Source organism: Vigna unguiculata, chromosome 3 (genome assembly GCF_037176805.1).
Source record: "Vigna unguiculata cultivar grain cowpea cultivar isolate G323 ecotype 2 chromosome 3, ASM3717680v1, whole genome shotgun sequence".
NCBI classification, from domain to species: Eukaryota; Viridiplantae; Streptophyta; class Magnoliopsida; order Fabales; family Fabaceae; genus Vigna; species Vigna unguiculata.
Window position 1 is genome coordinate 70,415,876 of NC_140794.1, and position 21,875 is coordinate 70,437,750.

The 21,875-nt window shown below is 30.9% G+C and overlaps 1 protein-coding gene and 1 long non-coding RNA gene across 3 annotated transcripts; both read left to right on the forward strand.

Annotated features, from left to right (window-relative positions):
* Positions 1–807: 807 nt before the first annotated feature.
* On the forward strand, positions 808–3,900 carry LOC114162479 (uncharacterized). The gene is made up of 3 exons (XR_014993528.1): positions 808–1,021; positions 1,254–1,322; positions 3,572–3,900. It is a non-coding gene; the product is annotated as an uncharacterized LOC114162479 (long non-coding RNA).
* A 1,830-nt stretch (positions 3,901–5,730) lies between these two features.
* Positions 5,731–12,264, forward strand: LOC114177553 (type I inositol polyphosphate 5-phosphatase 12-like). Of its 2 annotated transcripts, XM_028062946.2 has the most exons (9): positions 5,731–7,786; positions 8,074–8,198; positions 8,345–8,429; positions 9,227–9,392; positions 9,495–9,535; positions 9,647–9,914; positions 10,053–10,176; positions 10,267–10,627; positions 11,758–12,263. In XM_028062946.2, the coding sequence occupies exons 1-9, from the start codon at positions 5,945–5,947 to the stop codon at positions 12,034–12,036; spliced, it is 3,291 nt and encodes a 1,096-aa protein (XP_027918747.1). In that variant the 5' UTR covers positions 5,731–5,944; the 3' UTR covers positions 12,037–12,263. The 2 variants fall into 2 exon arrangements, with proteins under 2 accessions (XP_027918747.1, XP_027918746.1); XM_028062945.2 differs by having other exon boundaries at positions 9,227–9,535; positions 11,758–12,264.
* Positions 12,265–21,875: the final 9,611 nt, after the last annotated feature.

Sequence of the window (21,875 nt, forward strand, 5' to 3'; positions counted from 1 at the left end):
TTTATTAGTGAAATCTAACAACTTTTTTTCCTGATAAAAAGATAAATAAAAAGAAAAGATTGGTACTTTAATCATAGAGTAAAGTACTTCATGATGTACAGTGGAATGAATAAGGTTTTTCAAAGTTATTTGAGCGGTTATTTTAATTAATTTAAGTTTTCTAACTTTTAAATTAAATTGAATAATAATATTTTGGAAATCATGAAGAATCCTAATCTGAAAAAGAAAAAAAAATCAACTAAATTTCGTATAATTAAATTAAATCTTTTAATCCATTTTGCACTTGTTTATTTAATTGCATAACACACTATAAAAATATCTAATTTTAGAAGGGGTTAATTAGTTGAGGTTATGATAACCTCTAGTAAAACTAGCGTAACACAGGCGCTATCGCGCCTGTGTGTATATATTTTTTAAATATACATGATATTATATTAGTAGGTGATAATATGATAATGTTATTAAGTTAATATATATATATATATATATTAGAATTATATTTATTAAAAATAAAGTAAAATATATCAGAACAGATAAAAGAATAACCATTAATAAATAAAGAAGAAGCAGAGACATCTGATTTTATAAAATTTTTGTAAAAGTAACGGTCAATTTTAAAAAATTTAAAAAATTGTTATATTTAAAGGGTAAAATCGGTATTTTAAAAAGTGGACACAAAAAGGGGAATCCCCTTTATATATTGTTATAGATACAATATATCAGAGGTTTTAAAAACCCCAGTTAAGGGGTTTTTTAAAAACCCCAGAAAATTTAAATTTTAATTAATTTTTTCATTTTCATATTTTTTGTAAGTTTTAATGTTAGAAACAGTGTCTCGTCTCAGGTGTCGTCGTGTGGTCGTGTTCTATTCAGCGAGCGTGGTCGTGTTCTATTCAGCGAAGAAGATCTGTCGCGTGGTTGTTCTTCAACGGAGAAGATCGTAAACGGAGAAGATCGTTTAAAGGTCTCACAAGAACCGTCCTCCACCACCGTTCTTCACTGACTCATGAAACTTCTACATGTAATTGCTCTCCCTTGCTTCCAATTTCATTTTCATACTTCGTCTTCGATTTTTCGATTGCTTCCAATTTCGTCTTTCGATCTCCCGATTTCATCTTCCAGCATTTCAATCTCTGTTTCGTTTTCATTTGATTTGCTACTGCATTCGATTTTTTCTTTCGATTTTGCCCTAATTTGGTTTCTCTTTTCGATTTTGTCACTGGCGTGCGATTTTGCCACTGGCCACCACCAAGTAACCATGCCATAGCCATTGCAATTAGAGTGAGTTCGATTTTGTCACTGCGTCGCGCCATTGCTGTCAGGTTTTCTGCTCTTTCAGTATTTTCTATTTCTGCTATTTGCATATTTCATTGCATATTTGACTGAGTGGTTCAACCTCAGTGATGATGATGCCCAGTTTGTTTCTTCAGTTTCTGCTATTTGCATATTTCATTGAATATTTGACTGAGGGGTTCAACCTCAGTGACGATGATGCCCTGTTTGTTTCTTCAGGGTGCTATTTGGTACATTTGTAAGTCAAAAATGACTTTTAGTTTTTTTTTTAGATTTTTCTTTCGCAATTAGTGTGTAGAATTTGAATTCTATGGAAATGACTTTCGCAATTACTGAACCTGGAATAAGAGCAGAGTCACAGACATGTAGTGGTGTTTTTTGGTGGTGGATAGTTGCTACTGAAAATACAAGTTGATATGATCTGATATCTTAATTTTGCTTCTATGAAATACAATACTACTAAATGAAGAAGCCAATTACCAATGGATATAAAAAGTGGCAAATGAAAGTCTGGTAATTTGAAATGAAGATTATACCCGCGAGGAAATGGCAAGGGGAAGGATTCTTGTATTTAAAAATCATATAAAATGTATAGAATGTAGGATATTAAAGTAGATCATTGTGATCTATGCTTTGTTTTCCTCTCCTCTTGTTTTTGTCTTGTAACGTTGCTTTTGTCTAATCAAATTTCGCTGTAACTTGCTTCACCCTGATTGTATTAGCGAAATCCCTTTGGTTAATATACTAACATCTGTGTTTGGTTTGGAAGACCAAATTATGGTACAATCTTTATTTCCTTTGCAGTCTTAGGATTGTTTAGTTTCCTTTAAACTGTAAAGTGCTAAACGTAGAAAAAGACAATGCCGTTCATATGCTTAAGTCTTCTTTTTGTTCCATTATCATTTGTGGGCTTGAATTCAGAATGGCATTGATGTTGTTCCATTATCATTTTTTTTAGTTTCTTGTTTCTCAGTTCTTATAAACGTTTTACTTCATTTGTTTCTTAGTACCTGTCATAGTTTTCTCCCATAACAGAATGCTATAAGTCTAAACTTCCTGGTACGTTTTGCTTCATTTTGTTTTACTATATGTGTGATTAAGTTGTACTGACTATTGAGATGACTATACTAAAAAGTCCAATAATTTTATGACTATGTAAGATAAAAGATAAATGAAAATTATCGTAAGGAACTATATTGAATGGATTCCCTCTTAGAAAAGTTTGGGAAAGGGTACTGGCATGTGCTGTTGGTGAGTTTAAAATGTCATTGCCCTGTGGATATATATTTTTTAATTTGCATAGGAATGAAAAACATGTAAGTTTGAAACTAAAATGAGAATTATTGAAAATGAAAAGTGGGTAGAGAGAAGCATATGCAGGCATAGACATTAGTTGTAGAAGGTCTAAATTTGAATGGGGCATGCAGGGTGAGGATTCAATGTTGAATAATAGATATTAGTAATTGGACATTACAGAGGAAGAGGTTTCTCAGTCCTGTAGTGTAAGGTCAATCTCAGATGGGGTTCTCATTAAATACTCTCTCACCCTTTCACACTTCACCAATACTTCTAACACTAACCTTCAAAGTTTAAGGAAAAAATGTCTCATTTTGTAACATGTTTTATATATCTCATGTTTTACAAATAATTATTGTATATATATTTGAATGCAAAACATAGTGAATTTAAGAGTGAATGTTAATTTGTGGTTCTGCATAAAAAAAATGAAGGGTTCTGTTGGGGATAAGTTTAATAAATGTATATTATGGGTGTAGTATTGTGACACTGAGCCATTTTGGATTTGTGGAGTAGTGTTTGAAATAGTGTGGGATATTTTAATTCCCAAACTCAGTGCTCTAATTGATCACCTTTTGCTGCCTAATTCCAAAGGTCGTGAAGTCATCATGAAATTTTAGTGTCATGCAAGGTCAACCCCTGAATTAGTTTTCACATGCTCATTCTGTTCAAAATTTAATGACCTCACTCAATGTTAATCACTTTTCTTGGTGAGAATTGAATGCTCCTCTGCAACCAGAAAAATAGTTTTTTTTTTTAGATGTTGTTTAGGGAGATTTTTATAATCATATACACTTTTATATTGTTTTCTAATCAGCATTATATATATGCACAATATTTGATTTTATTATCAAGGAGAGTTGCCTCGTGATTTTACTGTGCCTCATGCACCAACGGTAATATTTAAAACTTGATTAAATTAATATATGTTTGATATTATTATTTGGAAAGTTATTAATTATCATTATTTTTCATATGTTAGGTATCTGATCAAGGAAGTGTTCCTAACGAAGAAATAAATGATCAACATCCAACACCGCATTAGATGATTTTTTTCGTTTACTTTTGAAATTTGTCAACAAATATGCTTCTAGGAAACTTTTGGTTAATTTTGGTTTTATTATAGGTAGATAGTGCATTGCTTATTATGTCATTGTCATTCAAATGCTACCTCTCCAACACTTATTATGTTAAGAGCATTATGACTGCTAGTTCTATTGGTACCATTTGAATGAATATTTGTATTGGTACCATTTGAATGAATATTTGTATTGATTGCTTATTTTGAAGTGGCATTGAAGGTTTTGCTTATTTGTATTGATTGATACCAAAATATTAAGTAATAAATAGGAAATTTTATAAAATAAGGTTCTTTTCGTACTCAAATAATTAATTAAACAAATCAATTATCAGGAAAGTACAACTTTAGCATTATAGCAATGTCATAATAATATGAGCACTAACTTTTTGGTATTAACAGGGGTTTTCAAGGAATTAATGGGGGTTTTTGGAACCCCAAGCATTGCTGGAGTTTTTGTAAACCCCATGCATTACTGGGGTTTTTGGAACCTCATGCATTACTGGGGGTTTTCAGAACCCCAGGCATTAATGGGGGTTTTCAGAATCCCAAGCATTAACGGGGGTTTTCGAAACCCCAAGTATTAATGGGGGTTTTCGAAACCCCCAGTAAATTGCGCTACTTCCAGGGGTTGCTAAAAACCTCCGGTAATCCGTTAGCCACGCTTGCACTTCCAGGGGAATCTCAAACCCCTGGTAAAACCATTAGTGGGGGTTAAAACCCCCAGAAACCCCATATATAACCCTCGCTAAAAACAATTATTTTTGTAGTGACAAAATCCCCTTGTAGGCATTTAGGTAGTTTATCATTTAGTTTTATTTATTTATTTTCATTTAATTTATGCATAGCACTCTAACTGTTTATTCTTATTTGCAAAAATCTATTTTTTATGTTTTATATTCCTAACCCTCAAATGTATTCTTTATAAGAATTGATTTTAGTTTAAATCAATTTCATGTTTAGGCGAAGATAACTTGTTAGTTTTACCTCGACTAATATTCATATCTACTCACAAGACAATATTAAAATTGCATTGGAAAAGTATAATTAATTTGATAGTATCATTTACTAGATTATCAATTTATCCTAAAAAAATAAACTTTAAATTTAACTCTATGTCTTACAAAAATAACTTTTAACTTTTAAAACGAAAATTATATATGTTATGATATGTTATAATTTGGTCATATGATATGATATTGTCAATAGTTTTGATCATGGACGATGTGAATCCAAAAATAATAAAAAAAATAATATTTACATGACTATAAATCACAGTTAAAGAAGATAAGAAGATGAATGAACATAAAACACATAAAACATGATTCAAAGTTGAATTAACATTTTTCATATATTTTCATTGTGTAAAATTACATTTTTTTTTCTCTATTTGCAATGCAGAAACTCTTATGTGGTACGAGAGAAATAGAAATTAATTAAAAATACTTGTGAACAATACACCAAATACAAAAACAGACGGTTAATGAGCAACGATTTAAACAACTATTAAGCCATATGATCTGTTGAATTATATAAGTTATTATCTTTAAGAGAAACCTATTATAAAAGGTAATCAATTATTTTAAATACTTAAAAATATTTACATTATCATTTAATTATTTAATTGTACCTTAATTTGTTTATGATATTATTAAATATTTTCTATTTCCCATTCAACTAACTTTTCTCTGAATGGATTGACTAAGTTTTTGAGTTATTTATTAATGAAAAAATATTTTTATTTGAAGCTTTTGTTCATAAAAAAAAATCATAAGTCTATTATTTTTTTAAGATTGTACACATTTTTTGGGTTGGTATTCAACAAGCCTTAGACCATTATAATTAATGAATAGAAAAGACTTTATATTTAAAACAATGTATATTTAGATATTTAAATATTTTTTATTTTGAATTTCGAATATAAACATTTAAAGATAACTCTCACATAAAAGAAAGGAGCAAACATTTTTTTTTTATTTTACAAAAAATACTTTTGATAGGAAAAAAGAGTGAAAGAGAGAGTAATCCATTCTGAATGCTTTTCAAGAGGCTTGGATGATCCCATTCATTCATTATGTGTTAAGAAAGGAAAGGAAACATTGATTTGTGTCCGTAAGCTTGCAGTATGTGGCGCCTTACTTCCCGGTTGTCAAAATTCTTACGTGCTTCCCTCTCTCTCGGCAACCCCTTGAGACCATTTCCCTCATTATTCATCTTCTCTCTCTCCTCTTCCCATCGTACCATAACTTGGAACAAACAAGTTGCAGTTAGTGAGCCATGGATGACCGAATCGACGAGGACGAGAATGACAAGGAGTTGGCGGGCTTGACCGCTCTTCCACCTCACCGAAAAGCCCATTCCTATAGCCAACAGCTGCGAGGAGCCTCCACGCACAAACGACATCATCGAGTCCGAAAGCACAGTCTGGACGACAGCCGTATATCCAGCAATATTGAGTCTTCGTTTTACGACTCTGACTCCGACGACGACATATTTTCCCGTTCATCCTCTACAAACCCCGGTGGTGGCGAGGAAGAGTACAATGAAGGCAATGACGTGACACAATATCAGCCATTGCAGGAATTCATTGGCACCGGGGGAGGCACTGGGATCTTTAAGGCTCCTTTTAGAGCATCCGTTCATCCAGCGAGACCACCGTGCCTGGAGTTAAGACCCCATCCCTTGAGGGAGACTCAGGTTGGAAAATTCCTTAGGAACATTGCTTGTACGGAAACACAGTTGTGGGCTGGTCAGGAGGGTGGTGTGAGAGTATGGGAAATTCATAATTCCTACGAACCCGGCAGCGGTCTGGGCGGAAAGGTCAGAAGGGGCGACGAAGACGCTGCTCCCTTTTGTGAATCAGCTGATACCTCTCCCACCTTGTGTTTGGCCGTTGACAATGGTAATAGGTTGATGTGGAGTGGCCATAAAGATGGCAAGATCAGGTCTTGGAAAATGGATCAACGCTTTGCTACCCCCTTCAAGGAAGGTCTTTCTTGGCAGGCGCATAGAGGTCCCGTTCTTTCCATTGTCTTGAGTTCCTATGGCGATCTATGGTCTGGTTCTGAAGGTGGTATTCTTAAGATCTGGCCATGGGAATCCGTCGAAAAATCTCTCTCCCTCTCTCCCGAAGAAAGACACATGGCAGCCTTGCTTGTTGAGAGGTCCTTCGTCGACCTCCGAAGCCAAGTCACCGTCAACGGCGTTTGCAGCATTTCTTCTCAAGATGTCAAGTGTTTGCTGTGTGATCATGTGAGAGGTCGAATCTGGTGCGCTGGCCCTCTCTCTTTCTCACTTTGGGATGCCCGTACAAAGGAGCTTCTCAAAGTATTCAACATTGAAGGTCAGGTGGAAAATCGAGTTGACATGTCATCCGTCCAGCAGCAGGATCAAGCCATTGAAGACGAAATGAAGGTCAAGTTTGTTTCCTCCTCAAAAAAGGAGAAATCCCAGGGTACTAGCTTTCTACAGCGCTCACGTAATGCCATAATGGGAGCTGCTGATGCCGTTCGTCGAGTTGCAACCAAGGGAGCTGGGGCATTTGTGGACGATACCAAAAGAACCGAAGCTCTTGTGCAAACAAGCGATGGAATGATTTGGAGTGGATGTACCAATGGCTTACTTGTGCAATGGGATGGCACCGGTTCCCGTGTGCAGGATTTTAACCGCCATCCTTGTGCTATCCAATGCTTCTGTACTTTTGGAACACGCTTATATGTTGGCTATGTGAGTGGTATTATCCAAGTTCTTGACCTCGAAGGCAATCTCATTGCAGCATGGGTTGCTCATAATGGTCCCGTCATCAAATTGGCTGTTGGCTCTGATTATGTTTTCAGCTTGGCTACACATGGTGGCCTGCGGGGCTGGATTATTGCATCTCCAGGTCCTGTTGACAACATGATAAGATCCGAGTTGGCCGCTAAGGAACTCATTTATACCCGACGACACAATGTCCGAATTTTAATTGGCACATGGAATGTCGGTCAAGGTAGAGCTTCTCAGGATTCTCTCTCCTCATGGCTGGGTTCCATCGCTTCAGATGTAGGCATTGTTGTCGTTGGTTTGCAAGAAGTGGAGATGGGTGCTGGTTTTCTTGCAATGTCTGCCGCCAAAGAAACTGTAAGATAAAATTTCATTCATTTGTCGGCTTTATCTAACCTTATCATTTTTCTTCGTAAACACAAGGTTTTGTTTTGCTCTAAAATGAAATGATAATGAGAATGAGTATGCTGATTGATAGAATTAAATCGAGTTAGTTTGTGTACAATATGAATGCCCGTATCCTAACAGTAACCAATCACAAGTTTTCTAATGACGTATTGTATTTATATAAATCTCCAGAACCTCTTATGCTGTGTGATGCGTATATTATATTCATACATTGACTGCCTATATCACAATTGTAGGTAGGTCTTGAAGGAAGTGCAATGGGGCAGTGGTGGCTGGATACTATAGGAAAGGCTTTAGAAGAAGGCAAAGCTTTCGAACGCATGGGCTCTAGGCAGCTTGCTGGCTTGCTTGTATCTCTTTGGTGAGTGATTATAATGAAAGTGTGTTCCAAATTAATCCATTTAGCCTAGTAAATTCCTGTTCCTATTTTCTTTTTGTTATATACTTTTTGAATATCTATCTTTATAGTTTCCATTCTTATTTTATGAGTTGACATTTCTTAATTAGGGTAAGAAAGAATCTTAGAACACATGTTGGGGACATTGATGCTGGGGCTGTCCCGTGTGGTTTTGGACGCGCAATTGGTAATAAGGTTTGTATCAATTTCGCTAACTACTTAATTATTTGATAAGAACCTGATGCTTTAGTTATGTCAATCAAATGCAGTACTTTAAAGTTTATAAATAATTATGATCTCAGCCATTTGTTCAAATGAAGTTCAGGGGGTTAACCTAAAGTGATTAAGAACTTTCTCTTTAGTTACTTAATTTATTTCTTGATTTCGTGTGGTGTATATTCTGTAGTTATTCTGGTTAACTTTGAATGTCAGCTGCGAAATTTTATCCAATTAAGTAAAATCTAGTTTTCCTATATCTGATCTTGGTTACGGAATTGGGCATAGTATTTCAAATTTTAGACCGCTGTAATTGGGTGTTTTTCGGAGTGATGTGTACTTACGAAATCATACTATTTATTAGCGTAGAAAACAAAAAAAAAAAAAGGAAAAGAAAAAGGAAACTAGATATGCTCTAGTTACAATTTTAACTGGGAGAAAGCACGGTGAGAGGAGAAAATACAGATTGAAAGAATTGTCATAGAAGAAACAGCCAGGGAACATAGATTGCCTTTTCTGTTTATTGCACCATGCCAGATGGAATGCTTCTCACTATTCTGGTTAAGTATTTGTTTTTGCAACAATGAGTTACCATTTTGTAGTGCGTTTAAATTCATTTTTTGCCTGGAAGTCATATTGATGTTGCTTGTACAAAAACTGGATTGGGACGAAGTAAAAAAATATTCTGCCATTGAACTATTTTCACTTATGAACTTTGCTTTTTTTTCTTGTCATTGAAATGTACACTTATTACATGGTAAATATTGATCGATCAGGGAGGAGTGGGTTTGAGAATCAGAGTGTATGACAGGATAATGTGCTTTGTGAATTGTCACTTGGCTGCACATTTGGAAGCAGTTAATCGGCGGAATGCTGATTTTGATCACATTTATCGAAATATGGTGTTCACCCGATCGTCCAACCTACTTAATACTGCAGCTGGTATGGTACCATACCTGTTCTTGCTTTGCTCTCTTGCCTTCTCCACATATTTATTTTGGCTACTTTACTCTTCTGGCTTGCCATTGGTCCTCTCTGTTACAGCTGGCGTCTCTACTGCTGTTCATGTGCTTCGTGGTACCAATGTGAGTCTCATGCTTACAGCTTAGATCTTGATTATGTCCATCTTCACGCCTTTCCATCCATATCTTCATCATAAATTCATAGCAGTTCATGGTCCATTGTTTGTGTCGTAGACTACTGCTGGAAGCTCTGAGGAACCAAAACCTGATTTATCTGAAGCTGATATGGTGGTATTTTTTGGTGATTTCAACTATCGCCTTTTTGGTATATCTTATGATGAAGCCAGGGACTTTGTTTCTCAAAGATGCTTTGATTGGCTTAGAGAAAAGGATCAGCTGAGGGCAGAGATGAAAGCTGGAAAAGTTTTCCAGGGAATGCGGGAGGCACTTATCAAATTTCCTCCTACATATAAATTTGAGAGACATCAACCAGGTTTAGGAGGTAAATAGATGGCATGTCAAGTACTGCTTTTGGTGCTTGTTTGTTAAATGTTGATTTCAATTTGGTTCCTCGAACTGATTCCAAATTATTAACTCAACGAAGGTGACAGTTTCTATAATGCAATGACTCTTTTTTCAGGGTATGATTCTGGAGAGAAAAAGCGAATTCCGGCCTGGTGTGACAGAATAATATACCGCGATACTCGGGCAGCTCCAGTTTCTGAGTGCAGTTTAGACTGTCCTGTTGTGGCATCAATTTTACAGTATGTTACTTGGTCACCATTGCTTTTCTGTTTTCTGTTTTCTGTTTTTTCTGTTGGCGACAGTTTGTCATCACTGAAATCGTTTGACAGGTACGATGCTTGCATGGATGTGACCGATAGTGATCACAAACCTGTCCGGTGTAAATTCAATGTAAGAATTTCCCATGTTGATAGATCAATAAGGAGAAAGGAATTTGGGATAATTATGAAATCAAATGAGAAAATAAGATCTATTCTTGAAGATTTATGTTATGTTCCAGAAGCCACTGTCAGCCCAAACAGTTTAGTCCTCCAGAACCTGGACACTTCATTCTTACTTATTACTAACAGAAGTACAAAGGATAAGGCTATATATAAAATTACTTGTCAAGGCCAGTCTATAGTCAAGAATGATGGACAGGCACCTGATTATAGCCCAAGAGGTGGCTTTGGCTTTCCTAGATGGCTCGAGGTATTGTATCTTTTACTTGAATCATCGTTTCCTTTTTTATTCACAGTTGGCAAGGAACTTAGATGCAAATCCTACCACATGTATAAAGTTTGGGTGACTATCTAAAATTAAACAGTTTACAGTCTATTTGAGTCGGCATTGTTACTTAACTTGCAGGACATGGATTGTGAGTTAGTGGGTTGGATTCTCCATAATCCGCTTCACCCCTTTCAGATTCTTGTGTCCCTTTTCATCTTCTCCTCTTCCTCTTCCCGTACAAAATAAAACAGTAAAACAATTTTCAAACATATGTTAAGAGAATGAATTCCTTAACTAAAGTTTGGAGTTCGATTTTAGCTTGAGCATAAACTTGCTCCACTCCAAATGGGTAATCCATCAAGAAGGCAGAGTTTTGAAAAAATGTTTTTTTATCTTTATAAAATTTGAAGTCACTTTTTTTTAAATGTATGAGTTTTAGTTTTAGCTCTTTAAAATGTTTTTTACTTTAATCTTCAGATAGATAAACAATATCTGTTTTATGAATTTTAAGAATATTTTTTATGTCATACAGGACTACATTATATTAAAATACTTACTTAGTGTCATATAATGTTAGGATACAAAATAGTAATTTTTATTTTGAAAGAATAAAAACGTTTTTTTTTTCTGACAAAAACTTAAATCATAACTTACTCTACAGTACTAAAAACATATTTACCTTTAAACAAACTTAGGAACATGAGTGTTACATACATGGTGCATTTTCTGTAAATGAAAGAGAAAAAAAAAAAAAAACTCTTGTATTAAACAACGCTTTGGTTTTCAATGACTCTTATTCTATATCAAATTATCCTTGATATAGTGACTGTTGAGATCTCGTGAGAGCCTCTTCAGTCTTGTCCACCCACAACTCACAAAACACCTTTAATATTCAGTATGATTCATATTACTTAAAAATACAACAATGATTTTTTTTATAGTATAAATAAAGTAAAATAAGGATCTGTTGTTACTTGTAAGTAATCTTAACGTGCTATGTAAGCACAGATACAGAGAGTTTTGTTACTGAGGCAAGGGACTCAATGGCTTATATGAACTGCCAGGAGTTTATACACTGGTAATGATGCTACTTAAAAATGTCTTTTAATTAGGTTACTCCAGCTGCCGGCATAATTAAACCGGAGCAAAATGTAGAGATTTCAGTCCGTCATGAAGATCTTCATAACCCAGAAGAATCTGCAAATGGCGTGCCACAGACCTGGTGGAATGAGGACACCCGAGATAAGGAAGTGATTTTGATTGTTTATGTACAAGGCAGTTCTTCCGTCCAAACTTCATGTCGGCAAATTCATGTGCGCCACTGCATGTCTGCAAAGACAGCTCGAAGTGACTCAAAATCCAACAGTGCTAGAAGAAATCAAATAAGCTAACTACACAGATTAGTTTCAGAAGTTTTGTAGTTCCACACTTACTCAAGTGGTTTATGACACTGAAAGATGCCTAAATGGTAGGAGGGAAATGTCAGACACATCCACAATCTGGGATTTTTTTTTTTTTTTTTTTTTTTTTTTATATTGCTGAACATACGAAAGCTCTTTGCTTTAGAACAGGTTAGGTTGTCATAATCCCTTTCTATTGATTCTCTGTATTAGTTTAATTTTTAAGAAATTATTTTTTAAAAATTTCTCTTGATTCTTAAGATTATTTCGTTGATAAACCATCTCTCAAAAGACCATTCAAAATCATGGGACAGTGGAAACCAACTTTCCTAGTAATGCATAATGGTCAGGTCAAAGCTTTCCGCACCCATCAAATCTCACTTCCCATCTCATAAAAAACTTCCGTAAAATATTTTCTGTAAGAAAATAGGAGATTGATTTTCAGAGGAAAAATTTCCAAAATTATTTATTATATTTCGGAGAAGAGAAACGAGAAATAGAAAAAGAAAATATAAGACGAGGAAGGAATATAGCTTGACCCACGTCAGTAAACGTTAATTCACGGAAATGGTTCGATTTATTTTTTAATTTACACAAAGAATCTGTTTTTAAAATTATTACGAAATTGGATGAAGTCCTAAGAGTATTGACAATTTTGGGATACATATCAATGATGTCACAAGTAGAGATGTCAATAAAATAGGTAGGGTACGAGTAGTAGCTCCCATGTATTTTATCTGTTGGATAAATATATGTTTTGCTGTACCTGTATCCATATTCGTCGAGTATCCGCCTACTTTTTCAAATTCACAGATTTTACGGATAACTGCGGTATTTACAAAATTATTTAAAAAACAAATATTTAATCATAAATTCAAATAAAATAAAATATATTACTGTCATAAATTTTAAATAAAATTCAAATAAACTCAAGTTTATACAAGTCCAAATAATTATAAAAATAAATATAAAATGACGTTCAACACAATAGAAATTCTTTAATTAGTGTTTCGATCAACAAGCTCATTTTCTCCGATTGATTCCTAAAATATAAACAAATAAACAAATAATAAACCTCAACTGCAAAGTATTCTTATTTTGATTCCATCATTTGACAACAAGCATACCATAAACGTCACTATTTATATAAAGTTTGATGTATATGCCCAATTTCAAAGAAAAGAAAGAGAATAATGTTAAGGGATGTACTTGGAAGAAGACAACATACCAATGCTTGAAGCGGGAAGAATGAAGACAAAAGACACGATGTGTAACTTAGAGAAAATTAGGTCAGAATATGTTTTACTAATACTAGTGTATTGTGCATGTACGCATTTTTTAAATATGAATGATAGTATGTTAGTAGGTCATAATAATGTAATGTTATTAAGTTAATATATAAAATAAATTTATATTTATTAAAAATAAAATGAATAGAGAAATTAATTATTGATGAATAAAAAAAAGAAAAAAAGAAAAAAAGAAAAACAATTTTATAAAAAATAGGTAAAAATAAACATTAATTTTAAAAAATTTAATAAATAATTATATTGTAAAGGTAGAATTCGTATTATAAAATGTAAATACAAAAGAGAGAATCTTCTTTATATATTGTTATATATATATATATATATATATATAAAAGGATATTTTTGTGAATTAAATGTTATAATTTAAATAATATAAATATAAATAATGTTATAGTTTAAATTATGAACACTTACTTATAATATTATTACAAATGATTTTCTTCCCGGTCATGATACACCATAACAAATATATTATTGTGTTGTTTGACATGTAATTATTTGTGTCTATAAATATATTATTTGCCACAATATAAATTTCAGTTAACTTTATTATCCTTTTCTCTTAAGAGAAATACTAGGTTTAATATTTTGTGACATGTCGCAACCCAGATCGTAACGGGACGACGAAAATAATTAAAAAAAAAAAACAGACAGAGGAGTCGCTACCATAGTTTATAATGGAAAACTACAGACAAACCTTAAAAAGAATGGTCTTCGCAACCAAATTTGGATTCGGAAGTCGGTTACGTGTGAGAAGGTATTATCATCCACAATGCCCGTCTTAAGACGGTTCCCTCTTTAATTAAGTGTACAAGGTAGAATGTTGATGTTTAGAATATTTATTATTCTCCAAAAAATCAAACAAAATAAAAAACACATACAAAAATATTAAAGATTAAAACAAAATTATTTTTTTTTATTTTTTGGCCCGACGAGCAGTGTACCTCTTACGTATTTCCATTTGGAAAATCAGGGATAACGTAGTTCTTTATAAAAAAATTTGGTGTTTGATATTATTATTTTGTTTTTTTAATTTTTTAAATTTTAATATATATTTTTTTGTATTAACATTAAGAGAACCCAAGATTCTACATCATAAAAGATTTAGTTATCAAACAAATCCGAGATTTGACATGATATTTAAAATGATTTTATAATTTTTTTATTTTTTATTATTACTAATTTTCTTTCGAAAAAAAAATTAAAAGTCCTTGAAAAAGTGTTTTGATTATCAAACAAGTTCGAGACTTGACATGACATTCAAAACTTATATAAATAAAATATATTTTTTTTTATTTTATTTTATTTTATTTTAGAGAATTAAAGCCTACAAAAAAACACTTTTTTAATTACCAAGATAAAAATAAAGCAAAAGAGAAAGGTTGAGCACATCAATGACAAACCCAAAGTCATCTACCATGAGAACCACAAATACATCTAATCATACAACAATTTAAACGATCATATATTTGATGTTATAAGAGAATTATGAAAAGCATTAGGAGAAAAAAAATTTACCTTAAGTGACCTTCTTTTGTGTGTGTTCTCTAATAAAAAAGAGAAGGATTTTTCGAATTTTTATTTTTATTTTTGTCCTCTTGAATTAGAGAAATTTTGCGCTTATATAGGTCTTTTGGGGTACCATTGACATCCTAATCTTTAATTATAATAAAATATACAGGGAGGAATTGGTCTTATTAAATCGATTAAATCGTTGCATAATATACATGGTACTGATTATAATTATTAACGAAATATTGTCTGTAATTACTAGAATCATATCTTTTTTTTTCTTTTTTCCCATGGTGGAATTAAAGTTAAAAAAACCTACCATATATATATATATATATATATATATATATATATATATATATATATATATATATATATATATATATATATATATATATATATATATATATATATATACACATACACGTGTGTGATGGAGAAAAAAGAATATGAGAAATAGACAACAAAAATATTCAAAATAAGTTACATATTTCAAATTATTATTCAACAGCCTTAAATTTGTTATCTTCTTAAGTTACTTTTTTTCAATATACAACCGTGCCTTATTATTATCCAATAGATAAGATAAGTAATGTTAAAGTTATTATCTAAATATTTTATATATATATATATATATATATATATATATATATATATAAATATATTAAAATTTTCTTTCCTTTACTTTTGACATATATTTAAATATAAAAAATGAAATATATTAATTTACCTCAATATTAGTGAGGTTCAATATTTGTGTAACTATTTTTAAACACATTAATATATTTGTTTTCATGGACATGACATCGTTAAATAAGTTTGATAAGTGTTGATTATTTGACCAACTGATAATGATAAAAATTGTTAAATTTCGTTGTTGAGGTTTTCATTTTTTTTTTTTTGTGTACACAAGAGTTTTATGATTGTTAGTGTAGTTTCACGAGATATTTCATTTGATGAGTCTGTTAAGTATGTTTTATTGACAAAATACAATAGAAGTTTAATTTACATAATTTTGAATCTAAAATTTTAAAATAATAAACTCACGAGTTTTTATCTTTATATCATGCTCACCTTTTTTATTTTTATGTTGTGAAACTTTAATTCATACTAACACCATTATTACGTTATAAAAATGAGAGAAAGTAATAGATAGATATTTTAATGACGTACTGAAATATAGATTGACTTTTTTTTGAAAGAATTATATGGTATTTATTATTTTGTTTATTAAGAATGTTAATATTCAATTATTTATTTATTTATTATTATTATTATTATTAATATTTTAGTATTTTTATATTATTACTAGATATTATAACATCTCATAATAAAGTATTAATGTGTTAGAGATAAGAGTACATAAAAAAGAGATAGAGATAAAACATAACATATGAGAGATAATAGATGATTTATGAGAGATGAGAGATAATAGATGATCTATGAGAGATGAAATATGATATATGAGATGTTCTCTTATCTTATCTGATATCTTTATCTCTTATCTTTGATTTGTGTTATCTCTAATATGTTATCCATTATGTGTTATCTGTTATCTCTTATATGTCATCTTTCATCTCTTATATCTTATCTCTTCTCTCTTATATTTCTTATCTCTTCTCTCTTATATTTCTTATCTCTTATTTCTTATCTCGTATCTCATATTTCTTCTCTTATCTCTTATCTCTTTTCGCTTATCTCTTCTTTCTTTTTTCTTTTTTCTTTTTTCATTTTTCTTTTTACTATTCTATTATCTCTTATAACTTATCACTTATCAGTTATCACTTATCACTTATCACTTATAACTTATCACTTATCATTTATCATTTATCACCTATAACTTATCAATTATCACTTATCACTTATCACGTATCACTTATCGCTCATCACTTATTACTTATCATTTATCACTTATGCCTTATAACTTATCTCTCATCCCTTATCACTTATCGCTTACCACTTACCACTTATCACTTATCACTAATCACTTATCACTTATCACTAATCACTTATCACTTATCACTTATCACTTATCACTTATCACTTATCACTTATCACTTGTAACGTATCACTTATCACTTATCCCTTATCACATATCACTTATCACTTGTCACTTATTTCTTATCTCTTATCTCTTATCACTTATCACTTATCCTTGTTGGGTCCTTTAAAACCAAACAAATATTTTTGTTCTTTCTTATCTTTTATCTTTTATCTCGTATTTATTATCTCTTATCTCTTATCTCGTATATCTTATATCTTATATCTTACATCTCATATCTCATATCTCATCTCTTATCTCTTGTCTCTTCAAAGATTTTCAAATTTTAATTTTAGCATAAAAAAGACAAAAAAGAGAGAGACCAAAAAAGGAAAAAAATAAAATAAGGAAGAGCCCAATTTGTTTTTAATTATCATACCCCTTCTCATGAGTTCAAAAACCAAGATATTTTCACCCCTATTCTTTGATGTTCTACCTTTTGTTCATGAAACAGTGATATGATTCTAATAATTAGAAGCAACATCTCTTCCAATGATTAGAATCAATATTATTGATGATGATTGATATTGTGCCTTGATTTGTTGTGATTTGATTCTCGTAATGCAGTGCTATAATGACCAATTCCTTCTTTTTATTGTTCATTACCATTAAGGATAACATTACATTGGTATTACAATGCAATGTGTGAATATAAATACATAGTCTGTCATATGAGAAGAGATAAAAAAAAAAACTCTACACATCTATAATTCTTGCACATCCCTACTCACATATACACACATCCTTTTTATCTCTCTTTTGAAAAAAAAAACATGTTGAAGGAGGTAGTAAAAAAGAATAAAGAGAGGAGAAAATGTAGTTGTAATGTAAAGAAAACAAAAGTGAGATTGATAGAGAAGAAGAGGAATTCAAGAGACTGAAAGGTACGTCATTCCTATTTTTTCTTTTGATTTGTGAATTCTCAATTTTTATTATATTTTGTTTTAACATTATACGTGTGTTTTTTTTCACATAAATTTTACATTTTCTGTTAAGGAATTTATTTTCTAATATTCACAAATATTTTACTCTAAAAATCATAAAAAAATATTTTTTTTCTTATTTCTTTTAGTGTCGGTCCGAGTGTCGCATGACACCTATTTTCAAGTTTCTTTTTTCTAAATCTGGTATTTTGTAGACCTTGTCTTGTTGGTTTTTCCGTAGTGTTCCATAATAAACTATGGTGACGACTCCAAATTCAATTTTTTCAAATTTTATTTTTAATTTGTCATGTCGTTGCGATTTCGGTTGCAAAAATATCTTCTATCTCTTATCTCTTATATGTTATCTATTATCTGTTATCTCTTGTGTCTTATTTGTCTTCTCTCTAGTTAGTTGCCACTTATCACATATCACTTATCATTTATCACTTATCACATATCATTTATCAACTATAACTTATCACATATCCCTTATCACTTATCAACTATAACTTATCACTTATCCCTTATCACTTATCCATTATCACTTGTCACTTATCACTTATCACTTATCACTTATCACTTATCACTTACAACTTACCACTTACCACTTATCACTTACCACTTATCACCTATCACTTATCGCCTATCACTTATCACTTATCACTTATCCCTTGTCACATATCGCTTATTACTTGTTACTTATCACTTTTCACTTATCACTTATCACTTACAACTTACCACTTACCACTTATCACTTATCACTTATCACTTACCACTACCACTATCACTTATCACTATCACTTATCAATTATCACTTATCCCTTGTCACATATCGCTTATCACTTGTCACTTATTTCTTATCTCTTATCACTTATCACTTATCACTTATCCTTGTTGGGTCCCTTAAAACCAAAAAAATATTTTTGTTCTTACTTATCTCTTATCTTTTATCTCGTACCTCTTTTCTCTTATCACGTATTTTGTATATCTCATCTCTTACATCTTATATCTCATCTCTTATCTCTTATATCTTATATCTTATTTCATATTTCTTATCTCTTTTGGACCCGATAAAAATTAATCATCGTTCCTAAGTAGTATCTCATTTATAATGGAGAATAAAGGTGACGTGTATGGTTTTTGTGAAAAACTTATTTGAGAAAAGATTTGATTTGATTTTTTTATAATTTTGAAATCCTTTTATGCAATTTTAGTATTTTTAATTTTTTTGAAATAGGTGTCATGCGACGCAAATGACCGAGAAAACACAAAAAGTAAACAAAAAAATATTTTTTTATTTTTGGTTCTTTATATATATATATATATATATATAAAAGAAACTTGAAAATGGGTGTCACCCGATGCTGAGACCGATAAGTAAAAGAAATAGGAAAAAAATATTTTCTTATGATTTGTAAAGTAAAATATTAGTGAATATTAGAAAAGAATGTCCTTAATAGAAAATGTCAAATTTATGTGAAAAAAAAAACATGTACAATACTGAAACAATATAGGTTTAACCATGCATTTGGTCCCCATTTTGGAGTCAAAATCTCAAAATGGTATCCAAATTTTTAAAAGTCTCAAATTGGTCTCCTTTTTTGTTAAAACGCCTCAAGTTTGCCCTTTCTGTTAAGTTTGGCTAGACGGCGTTAAATGGGGTGCCATGTGTCAGTTCCTTGATTTTTTTTATTTTTTTTTGAATTTTTTTTTATTTTTAAATTTTTTTAAAAAAATCAAAAAAATTGCCACATGTCAAGCTGTCATCGTGTCATGTATCAGAGTGATGTGACAGTGACAATACAATGACACGTGTCAGTATTATGTCAGGTGTCATTCCCTTAGTCTCAATTTGGTCCTTTTATTCTAATTTTTGTCTCAATTTAGTTCCTATTTCTGTAAAAATAATTCAATTTCGTCCCTCTCCAAATTAAAACAAAAATTAATTTTATATAGATGTTATAAAAATATTTTTATTAAATTTGATATTTTTATTCAAATTTATATTTTTATTATATATTTTTAACATAACTAAGTTTATTTAAAATTGTGTTTCACATTCAACTTTACTTAAAATTGTTTTCAAATTTTAAATTTATATGTTTTTTATTGTTACATGAACTAGTTAATTTATGAATTTTTTTCTATTAACAACTTTAAAACAAATTTAAATGAAGTTAAAAGTAAAATATTAATTAAATGAACTTAATTTGGTTAAAAATATTAACTTGAGATATCAATTTTGATGGAAATATTTGTGTACGTTTATATAGAAATTAAATTTGATTTCAATTTGGAGAGGGGCAAAATTGCTAATGTTTACAAAAAATGAGACTAAATTGAGACAAAAATTAAAATAAAGGGACCAAATTGAGACTAAGAAAATGACACCTAGCATAATACTAACACGTGTCATTGTTACTGTTACATCACTCTGTCACTACCACATGGCACGATGACAGCTTGACACTTGGCAATTTTTTAATGTTTTCTAAAAAAATTCAAAAAAAAAATAAATAAAAAATTTGAGGAACTGACACGTGGCTCTCCCTCTAACGGCATCAACCTTGACTTAACAGAAAGGGCAAACTTGGGACGTTTTAACAAAAAAGGGGACCAATTTGAGACTTTTAAAAATTCGGGTACCATTTTGAGATTTTGACTCCAAAATGGGGACAAAAGGCATGATTAAACCAACAATATATAATAAAAATTTAGAATTCACAAATCAAAAGAATAAAATAAGAGTGACGTACCTTCCAAACTCTTGAATTCCTCTTCTTCTATGTCAATCTAACTTTTTTTTTTTTACATTACAACTATCTTTTCTCATTTTTTTTCTTTTTTACTACCTTCTTCAATATGTTTTTTTTTCAAAAGAGAGATAAAAAGGATGTATGTATGTGTGAGTGGGGATGTGGAAGAATTACGGATGTGTAGAGAATATTTTTCTTCGATCCATTCTTATATGACAAACTGTGTATTTATATTTACACATTGCATTCTAATACTGTCACAACCTCAGAAAAAAATCGCGATTGTACGGCGGACATAAAAAATAACATCGTTTTAAAATATAAATCATACAAAGGGGAGTCGCCACCATAGTTTTTGGGAAACTATGTAAAACCTAAAATGTGGTCTCCGAAACCGTATCAGGTCCGGGAGTCAGTTATGTGTGGCACCACACCTTCGTCTAAGACGGTTCCCTTTTAATATATTTATTTTTCCAAAAAAACAAAACAAAACATACTAATATGAATGAAGAAAACATTTTTTAAATTTTATATTTGATCCCGACAAGGTGTTTGACCTTGCTCCTACGTATTCTCATTCAAAATGAGAAATCAGGGTTATGTAGTTTTCTTATAAAAACAAATTATTAAAAACTTCAATTTGATTAATATCCTTTTTTATCATTATTATTTTTTTATTTTAAATTTTTATGTATAAGTATTATTTATCACGTGAATTTGAGAGTCAACATGATAAAGATTTACCATCAAGCAAGTCCGAGACTAGACATAATTGATGATTAAAATTTATTTAAGAAAAATATTTAATTATCAAGCAAATTTGAGACTATACATGATAATCAAACTTTATTTAAGAAAAATATTTAATTATCAGACAAATCCGAGACTAGACATGATAATTAAAGTTTATTTAAGAAAAATATTTAATTATCAAGCAAGCCTGAGACTAGACATGATAATTAAACTTTATTTAAGAAAAATATTTAATTATGAAGCAAGTTCGAGAGGAGACCTGATAACTAAATTTTATTTAAGTAAAGTATTTAATTATTAATCAAGTACAAGACTAGACATGACAATTAAATTTTACTTAAATCAGATGAAAATTGTAATCATCACATAAGTCTGTCATCTTATATTTATTTAATTTATCTTAAGTTTAGTTGTGTACTGATCCTGTTTATTTATTTTAATTTATCTTTAATTATGCACGAGTTCTGTTTATTTATTTTATTTAATTTATCTCCAGTTATGCACTGGTTCTGTTTATTTATTTTATTTAATCTTC

Bases quoted from the DNA above. Each gene is read 5' to 3' on its own strand.
- LOC114177553 (XM_028062945.2), top strand. From the start codon at position 5,945: ATGGATGACCGAATCGACGAGGACGAGAATGACAAGGAGTTGGCGGGC. The intron at 7,787-8,073 runs GTAAGATAAAAT...TCACAATTGTAG, and splicing joins TGTCTGCCGCCAAAGAAACT to GTAGGTCTTGAAGGAAGTGC. The intron at 9,536-9,646 runs GTGAGTCTCATG...TTTGTGTCGTAG, and splicing joins ATGTGCTTCGTGGTACCAAT to ACTACTGCTGGAAGCTCTGA.